Source organism: Lentinula edodes (genome assembly GCF_021015755.1).
Source record: "Lentinula edodes strain Le(Bin) 0899 ss11 chromosome Unknown C8R40scaffold_6, whole genome shotgun sequence".
In the NCBI taxonomy this organism is placed as follows: domain Eukaryota; kingdom Fungi; phylum Basidiomycota; class Agaricomycetes; order Agaricales; family Omphalotaceae; genus Lentinula; species Lentinula edodes.
The window spans coordinates 502,172-514,235 of record NW_025764312.1 but is presented as its reverse complement, the minus strand read 5'-3'; the positions used below and the strand labels follow the sequence as shown (position 1 = coordinate 514,235).

The 12,064-nt window shown below is 46.4% G+C and overlaps 6 protein-coding genes across 6 annotated transcripts; 1 reads left to right on the top strand and 5 right to left on the bottom strand.

Annotated features, from left to right (window-relative positions):
• Positions 1 to 557: 557 nt before the first annotated feature.
• C8R40DRAFT_1037897 (uncharacterized protein) lies at positions 558 to 1,307 on the bottom strand (the record flags this gene model as incomplete). Its single annotated transcript, XM_046223706.1, has 2 exons — positions 558 to 1,061; positions 1,128 to 1,307. 2 exons carry the CDS (start codon positions 1,305 to 1,307, stop codon positions 558 to 560), a joined length of 684 nt encoding a protein of 227 aa, XP_046089659.1.
• Positions 1,308 to 1,554: 247 nt separating this feature from the next.
• C8R40DRAFT_1090077 (uncharacterized protein) lies at positions 1,555 to 3,512 on the bottom strand. The gene is made up of 4 exons (XM_046227464.1): positions 3,306 to 3,512; positions 3,114 to 3,242; positions 2,202 to 3,052; positions 1,555 to 2,148 (listed from the first exon to the last, which is right to left on the bottom strand). Exons 3-4 carry the CDS (start codon positions 3,046 to 3,048, stop codon positions 1,652 to 1,654), a joined length of 1,344 nt encoding a protein of 447 aa, XP_046089658.1. The 5' UTR covers positions 3,049 to 3,052; positions 3,114 to 3,242; positions 3,306 to 3,512; the 3' UTR covers positions 1,555 to 1,651.
• Positions 3,513 to 3,873: 361 nt separating this feature from the next.
• On the bottom strand, positions 3,874 to 6,833 carry C8R40DRAFT_1090072 (glycoside hydrolase family 3 protein). The gene is made up of 5 exons (XM_046227463.1): positions 6,708 to 6,833; positions 6,201 to 6,650; positions 5,312 to 6,141; positions 4,712 to 5,258; positions 3,874 to 4,660 (listed from the first exon to the last, which is right to left on the bottom strand). The coding sequence occupies exons 2-5, from the start codon at positions 6,456 to 6,458 to the stop codon at positions 3,971 to 3,973; spliced, it is 2,325 nt and encodes a 774-aa protein (XP_046089657.1). The 5' UTR covers positions 6,459 to 6,650; positions 6,708 to 6,833; the 3' UTR covers positions 3,874 to 3,970.
• A 312-nt stretch (positions 6,834 to 7,145) lies between these two features.
• Positions 7,146 to 8,705, bottom strand: C8R40DRAFT_1159065 (DNA/pantothenate metabolism flavoprotein; the record flags this gene model as incomplete). The annotated part of the gene is made up of 7 exons (XM_046229829.1): positions 7,146 to 7,246; positions 7,353 to 7,629; positions 7,711 to 7,833; positions 7,893 to 8,317; positions 8,384 to 8,412; positions 8,467 to 8,501; positions 8,562 to 8,705. 7 exons carry the CDS (start codon positions 8,703 to 8,705, stop codon positions 7,146 to 7,148), a joined length of 1,134 nt encoding a protein of 377 aa, XP_046089656.1.
• A 153-nt stretch (positions 8,706 to 8,858) lies between these two features.
• On the bottom strand, positions 8,859 to 10,578 carry C8R40DRAFT_1090068 (alpha/beta-hydrolase). The gene is made up of 8 exons (XM_046227462.1): positions 10,366 to 10,578; positions 10,240 to 10,312; positions 10,058 to 10,182; positions 9,797 to 10,001; positions 9,540 to 9,736; positions 9,393 to 9,475; positions 9,323 to 9,335; positions 8,859 to 9,267 (listed from the first exon to the last, which is right to left on the bottom strand). The coding sequence occupies exons 1-8, from the start codon at positions 10,569 to 10,571 to the stop codon at positions 9,219 to 9,221; spliced, it is 951 nt and encodes a 316-aa protein (XP_046089655.1). The 5' UTR covers positions 10,572 to 10,578; the 3' UTR covers positions 8,859 to 9,218.
• Positions 10,579 to 10,635: 57 nt separating this feature from the next.
• C8R40DRAFT_1167293 (DJ-1) lies at positions 10,636 to 11,562 on the top strand (the record flags this gene model as incomplete). The annotated part of the gene is made up of 7 exons (XM_046230989.1): positions 10,636 to 10,685; positions 10,748 to 10,901; positions 10,951 to 11,080; positions 11,138 to 11,218; positions 11,280 to 11,331; positions 11,394 to 11,404; positions 11,456 to 11,562. The coding sequence occupies 7 exons, from the start codon at positions 10,636 to 10,638 to the stop codon at positions 11,560 to 11,562; spliced, it is 585 nt and encodes a 194-aa protein (XP_046089654.1).
• Between the last annotated feature and the right edge of the window lie 502 nt (positions 11,563 to 12,064).

The following is a 12,064-nucleotide window of genomic DNA, read 5'->3' as shown; positions in this document are numbered from 1 at the left end:
ATCGTTTTTGCTTTGGATGGAAGCGGTGGTGAAGGCGGCGGTGTAATACCCTGACTTCCTTGACTGGACTGAGTGGTATTCAGTGATGCCGAGGAGCCTTTCCTGAATAACGATATTGAGGTTGGCCACGTCCCGGTAGGTTGATTAGCTGGTTGAGAGTGCGTTGATGGCGAAGCAGCATCCGGACCAGGAAATATATTGACCCCACACAACGCACATGCAACTGTATTATGGTTCGTGCCATTACCTCCCGCTCCTCCTGCCCCAACAGTGATACTAAGATTATTCAGGTTGAACCCTGTGCTACCCTGTCGTTGCTGTCGTTGAGATAACTGATGCAGAAAGTCCGCGGACGACACCGATTCGATGACAAGACAGCCATTGTGTATCGCCGCGAGTACGGAACGCCGAGAGAGCCAGTTGAAAGAAGGCGCGAGGTCTAGACGTAGAGTTGGGTCACTATAAAAGTAGGACGATAATCAGTTATCATAGAACGACAATGAGAGACGCGAAAAGAAGAGATGAATGAGCCAATGAAATGAAGAGAAACGAAGTCCTCACCTGTCCTCTGTAGCAATCCTTGCCAGAAAGGGTAAGCTCAACAGCGTAGTCATAGCGGGAACTGCTTGTCCTTGCTGTCCATGTAATCCACGTAAATGACCAACAAATCCTAGAAATTCCTGATAGGGAACGTGCGAGGACATCAACTTTCTTTCCTTGACCAGATCTCCTGCTCTTGGCACCCATTTACCCTTGTCGAGTTGGCGCATTTCTTGCTGCATAGCAACAAGTCTTTCCTCAACATCTCTTGCCCGTCGTTCACTCTCCTCTGCTCTCTGCTGACTCAGAAATCTTTCATACCTCGCCTCCGCGACCATACCATTTGCTCCTTCGAATAAATCTTTTGCCAATTCCTCTAATTCTGTCTCGATATTCCTTTTGGCTGATTCCGCAGAAGAGCGCTGTGCCGCCTCCTGTGTAGCCCTTTCCATCAACCGCGTTAACTCTTCGACAACATTGCTTCGCTCGACGAGCGTTCCGGTGTTTAACGCGGAAAGATGCTGGGTCCTCTCTAATTCGAGCTGAGATATTTTGAGCGTAGATTGGCGGAGGTTGGATTGATTGACGTGTAGGTCATCTTCCAAGTCGGAAACACGGTCGTAGGATTGGACAAGTTTCGAGTTTAATTGAGTCACTTGAGTAAATAAATCCTGTATTTGTCCTCGAAGCGTCGATATCAATTCGGTTTGTGGGTCGTCAATGGATGATCTTCTGCTATGTATCGCAGTAACGGAAGACAGGGACATTGGCGTAGTAGCGGTTATTGCCGGATAGTCGACGTCGTCTGGTTGAGTCAGTTCTGTGGAAGGAGACTGAGAAGGCTGGTCATTATCTGCAGACTCGATTATGCTAGCCATATTGTCGTAAAAATGGGTATAAGAGATCGCCGACCAGTGCGAGCAACGTCAAAAGTGATGAGATGGAAATGGGATGAAAATGGGTAAGAAAGCGCTGGCATATTACAGGATGTTCGCACGCACGCTAAATTTTCGGTGTATAATAATAGCCCGGCCATTTTCAATTTATTACTTCTTAACCTACTTACTTTCCCCTAAAGATAATGCACTGATACAGATAATAATACCTAACTTCATCCACTCTCGTCAAACCCACCACTCACCAATGCTATCCTTTCCTTCGTCGAATCCACAAGCCACTCCCCACTCACATCCTTCCACGCACTATTCATCTGTCCCACCTTGATCTGACTCTCTTCCTCCTTCGTCTGTACAACCAACGCGGGAACAAACGTGTAACTCTCCAGATAATGCATCTGCACTAGGTCCTTGATCAAATGGTCTATTGGCCGTGAATACGCGTAATCGGGCGAACGAAGGAATCGAGCGAGTTTATGTGCGCCTCTGAGGGAGATAGCGTGAGCATGGAGACATAAAGCGTGTTGGGTTTTGCGTAGATAGGTTGCTTTTGGATCAAGGAAAGGCTGGAAAGGTTCGGTAGATGACCAGCAGTGTCCAAGGTAGACAATGTCCCAGGTTGGAGGAAGGAATGGCCATTCGTGTTGTAAGATTCTCTCAATTGAGAATTCGATGTCTATATCGTCTTCGAAAATTATCGCCGAGTCGAGTTCTAGCAGTAAATATTCATTCGAGCTCAGATGTGGATAGATGATAAAGGCTTACTCCTCCGTATAATCTCTCGAATTGCACGTATATGGGAATCCGCACACGCAACGCCACCCAGACTTAGATGATCACTCATCTGCAGGTTGTTCCTAACCGAAGCGTGGTTTACTAAGGCTTCCGAAGACTGCTTCCATGATTCATGCAGCCAATGAGCAGGCATGGGATTTGCGGCTTCCCAAGCCATTGCCTCATCCAAGCCTTCGCCTGAGTCAAAGCGATCCAATTCCAGCGTCCAAAAATCACTTCCAGATATGCCCAACTCGTTCGCCAGAGGATCAACAAAATTGTCCATGGCGTCGTTCGACCATTTGAACGGAAACGCATCGAATACGTAGTTTGGATGGTTTTCAGAAGGTCTTGGATGAAAGTCTGCTTCCACGGAGCCGTCTTCCAAATCCTTTTCGTCTAAACGATCCCGTTGCCACCGTACGCGGTTGATGATTCTTTCAGCCCTTTGTAAACCGTATGCACCAGATGACTGAGCGTCTGTTGCGTTAATGTATGTGAAATCCAAATCGAGGGCCTTCGCGAGCACATCCATTTGCTGACGCCTCGACTCGACACGTTTTAATGAAATAACAAAGAGGGCGCCTGTTCCTAGGGTTCGTGAATGCTGCTTGGGAGCACAACGTGAGGATTCTCGAGCAATGCTGACTTGTGCTGAAAATGAGAGATTATTTGGAATTTGAGTAGAAGACTCCAATGGCAGCGATTCTGTCCAAACCGATTCCGACTTGCTAAGTCGATTTGAGTGGTACTTGAAAGTCGTGTAGATGTAATACAGAACGATGGATATCGCGATGAGCCGGACATGGCGAGGCTTCAGTCGCCCGAACGCGACCATGACTCTGAAGAGTCGGTCAACAGAGGAAGTTCAACCGCCAACAAGCTGGGAACAAAGAAGCGAACCGATGGATGTGAAACCCCCCTAAAAAGCGCCAGGTTCGGCGCGTGTCTTCAGATAAAGACAGATTGGTGGTATTCACATTCTAGCATCTGGCTGTTGCGAGTGTGGCGAAGCGCTTAGCAGGGCCTGACCTGGAAATAAATTAGTCCCCCAGAACGGGCACAAACTGCCCAAAGCCACGTTATGGCTCGTACCTGCATTCCTCGATCCTCGTGAATAAACCCTGATGATATATATCGTGCTCCCTTGTCGTTGTCTCAGTCATCGTGAAAATGTAAGTCCGAGGTCCATATGTATTTAGGTGGACACAGAACGTCGGAAGATAGAATCAATGAGCACGGTCACGGTGGCCATTATTAGTCACGAGATTCACAAAACGAAAAAAAGGAAAGTTTTTTCTGTCAACTGGAAAAAGAAACAAGTTCGAACACCTATACTGTACATATGTGTCCCATCTCGTCAACAAAGCAACAAAGGCAAATCTAACGAGTAATCAATGAATCCCTAACAAAAACTTCCGTAGTAATAACTTAGAACATCGATCTCCTTCCTTCCAAGTCCTTCTTCTCCCCTCTTCTCCCTCGTTCGACTGATCCCACAAATAACTTCCAAGAATGGTCATTGATGTTGAGTTGACGTCGTCCATTTCAGTGGATTTGGCTGAACGACATGAGATGTGATTGATAGAAGTTGTGTCTGGCCAGTGGCAATGTTGGCACAAGAATGAGTATAAGCTATTGCCGCTACTGACTTTTTGACGTTATGAGAATCATCAGTAGAGGGGTATGTAACATTTACATCGTGGACCTTGATAATGGAATATGTACACACTCTGAATCTAAGGATAGTCTACTTTTCTTCAAGGCTGAGGCCACTCAGTAATTACTTCTCGGCTTCCCACTAACTCGAAGCTTGTCGCTGCCACCCCAAGCCCATTGAGATCGGTATCAACCCATACATTATACGTACCAGGATATAACGCGCTGTCCCCATCCTCTTCCACTCTTGCCAAACTTCCTAACGTCACGTTCAGGTGCGCCGTTGCACTTTGACCCGCTGCGATGCTCTTGACACGGGTGTACCCAACGAGCTGCTTCAAAGGAGCAGGCGTCGGTCCCGCAGTTGTGTTTGAAAACAGCAAGGCGCTGTAATCAGATGTTATAGAGCCAGTGTTTCTAACGGTCAGCTCGAAGGGAGTATCGAGTAATGCCAAATCGACGGGAGCACCTCCCGACTTGGCCGCAGACATCAAGCTTTGAATGTTATAACTTCTTTTGGGTGGCTCTGACCATTCCAATGAAAAGTTGGTATAGTGTAAACCAAAACCAAATGGGAATACCGCCTCGCCAGTATACCATTTATATGTTCGTCCAGGATTGGTGGAGGAAGGGCGCAGTGTCATATCTGTCATAGGAACCTCGTTAACATAGTTTGCTGGGTATTGGGTAGTAGGCAAGCGGCCAGCAGGGGCTTGTTTTCCTGTAAGAATGTCGACAAGTGCAGCTCCCCCACTTTGGCCAGGATATCCGCCCCACAGCAAAGCGTTGATCTATATTCTATGTTTAGTTAAAAAAAAAAGGAGACAAGCCGATATACTCACAGATTCATTTGTTTTGATATCGCTACTATCAACCTGTCCTCCGCCCATCTGTAAAACCACAAAGGGTTTTCCAACTGAAGCCAGTTCCCCAATCAACTGCAGCTGATTCCCCGGCCAGCTGATTTCCAACCTGTCCATCTGTTCGGCCTCAATTGTATCGTCGATCCCTCCGACAAATACAACAAGATCAGCAGAGTGAGCAGCAGCTAGAGCAGCACTAAAACCGCTCGTGTCTGTTCCACTTATCGTTGTACCACTAGCAAAGGTTACATTGAACCCTGCAGTCCGGAATGCATCAAGGGGGCTGATGAGGAACGGTGCTACACCGTTGTAGTTGGATTGCATTTGGGTAGTAGCATTGGCCCAGGGACCAATTAGAGCAACACTAATGATAGACGAGCTCAGAGGGAGGGTCCCGTCATTTTTCAAAAGGGTGATGCCCTCAATGGCTGCAGTATAAGCCAGGTTTTGGGCGGCAGGAGTATTTACATCGTTCCAATTCAGTTGTCGATAGGGCTGAACCTCGGGGGAGTCAAAGTATCCGAGCCTATAAAAAACTTTTGAATTGATATTTCTTCGAAGTCGTAGCCCAACACGCACCGAACGAGCGATCCATACCGTCTTACCATAGCTTGCACAATATCCGACTCCTTGACCAGTCCCTCGTTTAGTGCGGATTGCAAGCTGCTGGAATACGTCGTCCCACAATCAATATCCGTTCCAGCATGTAACGCTACTGCACTCGCATTCGCTAGCGTGTCGGTGTAATTGTGCGGATCGAATATATTTCCGACTGCATCACAATCAGACGTAATCCACTGATTCTCTCCGAGACCGAAGTGATCACGGGTGATATTCTGCATCAGGTACTCCGATGCACAAGATGGGATCCCATTGACCGAATTGTAGCTGCACATGATTGATGCGACTTGTGCATCTCGAACACAACTTTGGAAGCTTGGAGAGTAGAACTCTGCTAGATCTTGCGTGGATACGATAGCATCGAACGCCATTCGATTGTTTCCTTCCCAGTCCTCCATGTCATATGCAGCGTAATGTTTACAGTCTGCAATGATCTTCAGATACTTCTGTTCGGCACCATCGAGCTGCGACCCAAGGCCCCCTTGAAGTCCGGTCACTAGGCTGTACGCGTATCTTCCGATGTGGAATGGGTCTTCTCCAGGTGTTTCCTGTCCTCGACCCCATCTAGGATCTTTGAACGGGTTGATGTTGGGTGTGAAGAATGATAAGCCAGCATCGCCGAAGTTGTTGAAGGCACGCGCCTCCGTACTGATGACGGTCGCTATATCATTGACAAGCTGATCGTCGAAAGCTGCGCTCGTAAGTATTGGCGCAGGGAAGGACGTAGCGAAGCTGAAATTGTTTCCTGGTGGGGCAAAAGTAACACCCGGACTGCTTGCTACACCATGCTGTAGGAAGAATACTTAGTCACGTCGTCTGGAGGCAATAAGATGGGTTCTGAACTGACCAGAGCTTCACTCCACCAAGCATAAGGAGGAAGTCCGAGACGAGGTACACCGGGTGTGTCGTATCCAGTGTTGTTGATCATCTCTGCGACAGTAAATTCTGCCACCAGTGCCTTAGCTCGGTCAATAAAGTTTGCGGAGGTGTTGCACACTAGGTTCTTCGCGAGTGGGCCATTGGCACAGTCGGGGAATGCTGCGAGTGCGCCGCTAGAAACGAATGAGAGCAGGATCATTCCATTGCCTCCGATTAGTGATTTCATCTCGATAGTGATTGTTCGTTGAAGTAAGATGGAGCTGGTTTAAACCATCTTTTATATCAGAGGAGTACTTATATTTGCACTGAAGAGTCATGAGGCACATGTAACTCCTAGTATCTTCCTCAATAGTCTTGTTTTCTGCGGTGATTTGGGGGAACCAACTGACGATTCTCCGTGAGTGGTGTAAGATGATATCTGAATGGAAATAGTTTGGATGAATTATGTGAACAAAGGAAAAAGATATGAGCTCACCATGTGTTGGCGGAGGAAGCTTAAGGAGAAGGAAAGGAAGTCCCATAGATTCTTCCATCACCTGAGCAGACGTAAATACTTTTTAAACCAGCCGGTCCGTTGCGATATTGGAGGAGGTCAAATGAGTCGAGGATGAGGGGAATGATGCGCCCGACTGACCTTTTGGATAAACATTTTCGATTGTCGTTCATCTTACCGGAGCTCCGAACTCCCAGCTTCGGTAGTCCAAATTCTGCATCTAGCAGGCAAATCAGAGATCAGTCCTCACGGTACCGAATGGACTTGCAACTTCATTGCGCCGATTACAAGAACGGCTCAATGTATACTTAACATCATCGTGCGTGAAGAAACGGAACAAATTGTAGTGACCCATGGGCATGTCTTGTGGCTGATGAGATATATTCTCAAAATCATCCACACCACGGCTGGTGCAATCCGCTAAATCTTGTCTTCGGCAGGGTTATTCGTTTTCGAAAAGGATTTATAAGCGGACAGGAGTTCACGCAGGTTCCTGTTCGCCTTATTCTTCAGTCTCCATCCTGATTACGGTTTGTCAGAGCTCATGCTAAAACGACAGTCACCACTCAATAATTGTGACATAATGCATTTCCATCCATTATCATGATTTAATTGACGTTGTACCACCTGCAATCCACATCTCATGTCTTTTGACCAATTCTGCAACTATATCTTCCTCTATCTCCTTGTTGTGGTCATGGGGATCGATTCGAAGCCATGATTCTGCGAAAGATGAACTCGAATCCGCCGTGTCTATAGATGAAGACGGCAACGCGTCCTTCCACGAAATGAATACGACCTCGAACTTTCGCCGGTTGAGGTCGTTTCCTATAACCACCTGATGTCCATAACGTTGAAGAGATGTTTCTGCTTTTGGAATCAGGAGAGCAGGGTCCGTTTCCAGCTAGACATACAAGCAAGGATGATCAGCATGGGACAGAGAGGGCGTAAATATCAAGATGTAACGGACGACGAGGTAACTAACCTTGAACGAAACAACAAACCCATCTTTCCCAGTCCAATTATCCACCATCGGCTTCAAAATTTTGGGCACTTGGTCCATCTCGATGTGCAAAGAGCCTTTGCCTGACTGGATTTTGTGCTCCGACTGCAAAATTCGGAAACGTATCGCATCAGCGTTGAGAAGGTAATTGACGGATTACTCGCCATCTTCTGCCTGGGCAAGAAGAAATCGCTAACAGCAGCGGCCAGATAATACATCGCTTTTCTTTTCATCACGCTCAATTCCTGGCTGACTGCGCGCAAAAGCCAAAGATAATCGTTCACTGTGACGAACGTCAAGGTATGGAGCGTTCCGGCGGCATGTACCGCTTTGTATACGGTTAGAACTTCCAGGAGCTTTTCTCGTTTGTCTAGCGTTACGCAAATCTGCGATTCTCCAGATCCTGCCCCGGAAGATGTAAATGAAGAGCTTTCTTCAACTCCTGGTTCAATTTCCAAGAAATCTAGAAACGGATTGGTAGAATGTGAATAATGACGGCTGAATGGCTGGAGACTGAATTGCCGGTGCATGAAAAGGACCGCATATCCAGCTTTGAGAAAGTATTCAGCAGAGGTTGCACCTCGAGTACCTAGCCAAGATCGATACTATCAGTACCGTGTTGCGACAAATGAGATGAAGATTAGAATAGACACACCAGCACTGAAATTGTCTAGAAATCGTACACTAGGCCGCAGCTGTCCATAAGCCCTAAGGCAGATTCAGTACGAGACTGCTCACACATTGAGTTCTAAAGGGACTGTCGTCCCTCCGCTCTGATTTTTAGAAATCAGATTGTTATCGTTGAGCAGTGTGGTTGTGAACAAGAAACTCACTGTAATTAGCACGACATTTCTTCCTTCCTCTTGCTGCCGTCTTACGAACTGCTTCACTCCCTCGATATCGTGCTCTAAGCCAGATGGTGGTGGTTGAGTAGCGAAGTAGGATTCGGCGGAAAACGATGACGAAGATTCAGGCATTCTCCTCGAATATGGTGTGATTCTGTATGAACTAATTTCCTCGATCGAGTGTATTCAAATTTAGGTCGGAGTTAAGATGAAAACTTGAACAGCAATGAGCAGAATTAGGAGGAAGTCAATGACATGATCGTGAATGAAACAAAGAAGCGACGCGCTCAAATGAGCGTCTATTTCCCGATAACAAAATCGGAAATTTGTATGCCCTCCTATATGCTACACAGCTAAGGGAGATAAGATTCTAAGAAGCTGGATCTTTTTAGTCTGATCGGATTGCAGAATGTCAAGCAGAGAGAAGCATATAAATATAAGAAAGCGACGTCCACCGCTATTCGCAGTCCGCAACTGACGGAATAGCTAACCTCTTCAATTGTCCTTCAATGATGCAGAACACCGGAAAAACCTGAAAGGCCTGTACCCACACGATATGCGGAATTACAGAATTTATTTACATGTCTTTGGACCTAGTCTGAACACCAAGCATCTAAATTTTGTATTCTATCAGGCAAAGCAAAATTATTGACTATTTATGAAGGTTTCCACAAGCTGCTTGAATTCGTGGGGCCTGTATGAGGGGACTGCTAAGTTGACATAAAGTCATCGCTGAGAGGACAACTTACCGTTCGCCGTGAACTGTATCCAAGGTTAGAGATAGAATCAATATTCGAGATCTAAAGGAATAATACGTACCCCAATGACCAGCATCGAGCATCTCCATCGTCATTCTTGGGAAAAAGTCTTCCATCGTTTGGTGATAATGATGATTGATGAACCTGCGAACGATACGAAGTGGTTCAAGCACAATAGACCGTGACGATACAATCTCAAGTCACTCACGCGCTTTTCTTGCCCTTTATGAACAGGGTCCTTCCTTCCCATTCGGTTTCACCTGGCGCGTAAGGGAATGACCCGAGTTCGGGTATCGCGTCGTCCATAGTTCTCAATGGGATGCGGAATCGGATGTATTCTCCTCGGTTTAGTTCTGAGTGAGGCATTAGGATGTTGGTCAGAAGAAATAAAACAACATTTGGGTCCTGCAGAATACATTTAGTATCCCTCTTAAAAGAGTCCAACGCGCGCGGGGCCGAACGAACCTTCTCATACTCGGTCAAGACTTGCCGTGCCTCCTTCCTCGTTCGCAGCTTCATACTTTCTATCTTCTTCATGGCACTAATGTACCAAATGAATTCCGGTGAAAGGTGAGCACGAACCGGCGCGATATCCGCTACTATCAGATTTTGCAAGACAGTGGGTGGAAGTGAGGGGTTGAGTGCAAGCGCCATGGCAACTTTTCCACCCCTAGTGTGTGGTTAGTTTACGGAAACAAGCAGGATGAAATCCGTTAGTTGGCTCACATTGAATGCCCGAGTAAAGATATTTTGCTCAGGCTCTTCTTTTCAATGAAATGCATCACATCCGTAGCCATTGAAGTGTATGTCATGGGTAATGCGTGCGGGGAGGAACCGTGATTGCGAAGGTCCTGTGGGAGGTATGACTGTGGTGGGAAGACAAGCATTCGAACACCATAAGGTCATACCAATGCATAAACCGGGATTCCCAAGTCCCGACTGAACGCTTTGGAAAGTGAAGACCAATTGCGCTTCGAGCCACTGAAAGAATGATAGTATGAGGCAAGATAGATGCATTAGAACAATTGACTCACAAAAGCCCATGTAAAATGACCAACGCGCCTTCAGTGTTATTCCCATTTTCTGGTATCTGTTCGAGGAAACTTAAGGCCACTGGTTCTATCTGTTGACTTTGAGTATGAGAGGAGTAGTATTGAGTTCCGCTATTATACGATGGAGGCGGGCGACGGGTCGAACTTGCTAAACGTTGATAGAGTGGGGGTCTGAAAGTCTGGAGCATTACGATTAGGGCGTCTAATTATCCACGGCGCGTAAACTCCAGACGTCACCTCTTTGTTTACAATATGCCATCAGCACTCATACTCATCGCAGATGGAACCGAGGAGATGGAATTGTAAGCATTCATCCAGCCCTGAATTCTCTTTCTCGATAAATCATATCTACCTATATCTGCAGTACGATCACGTACGATACCCTAGTGCGCGCGGGTGTAACGTGTCAGTCCGCCTTTGTACACGACGACGAATTCGTCAGTCCTGTTGCAGCAAAAGGATCGAGAGGGATTAGAATCATTCCCGATGTGTACTTTGAGCCGAATGTTTCGGGTCCTGTTCGTACTCGAACGTCATTCGCATGAACTTCTGACTCGATATTTGAAGGATAAATTCGACGTTCTTGTTATTCCTGGTGGTGCGAAAGGTGCAGAGACCATCTCAAAGAATCCTGCTGTACAAGCCTTGATCAGGGAATACCTATCAAAGGAGAAGCTAGTTGGCATGATTTGCGCAGGTGGGTTTTCTCGGAATCCATCAATCAAACATTTCAAATGCAACTACGCGGAAATAGGAAGCATGGCTGCACTTACGGCTGGCCTACCTAAACAAGCGTTGACCTCTCATCCAAGTGTCAAAGCTCAACTAGAATCAGGTCTGTCTCCTCTAAGTTTGATAATGCGTTTATCGTTACTTATCGCGACCTTGTGCTATAGATTTCATATATACTGAAGTACCTGTTGTTGTCTCCGACAATCTGATTACCAGGTCCGTATGATTGCTTAAGAGCTCTTTCATTCCTTATTTCTCACTTTTTTGTCACGCTGTAGTCGGGGACCCGGTGAGGATGATATAGTTTTGGAACTTGACACAATCTGACTTTGCCAAATAGGGACTGCATTCCCTTTCGCTTTGAAGTTAGTGGAAATGCTCTGCGGAGTTGAGAAACGAAAGGAAGTTCACGGCCCGATGGTGTTCCCGCCCGGAACTCCATGGTGAACGCGAAACAGATGTGATATGTGTACATTCTACAAAACCCGAGCAATAGAATGTTCGTTCGACTCCTTAATCGAAATCGTCATTGCGTGCTCTTGTGCCAAACGATCTAACTAATTTACTGCCTTGTTTCGATGACGATATTGGTCATTTTACGAGCTCCCTTGTGTTTGTGCATTTGAGTTAATATTGTCTATAATATAATCAATACTTGAGTTGAGTAGGACCTGGAAAATAGATTTTACTGTTGTCGTTCTTCTGCAGATTTAGAGCTTGCCTATTTCCAGATCTTGATTGCCCTAAAGCATAATCCAGTGGTCTGAGTCTGAGTTTCATACATCAATTGTCCTCACCTGAGTAGTCAGAATCTTGGTTCACAGTTGCATTGTCGTTAGAATCAATGTGCGTCCTTGAGGAGTCTATACCGTGCAAGAACGACAACGAAATAAGGAATTGTAAAATAGGATCTATGCTTAAACGATGCCGCCTCACCTGGATCTTGATG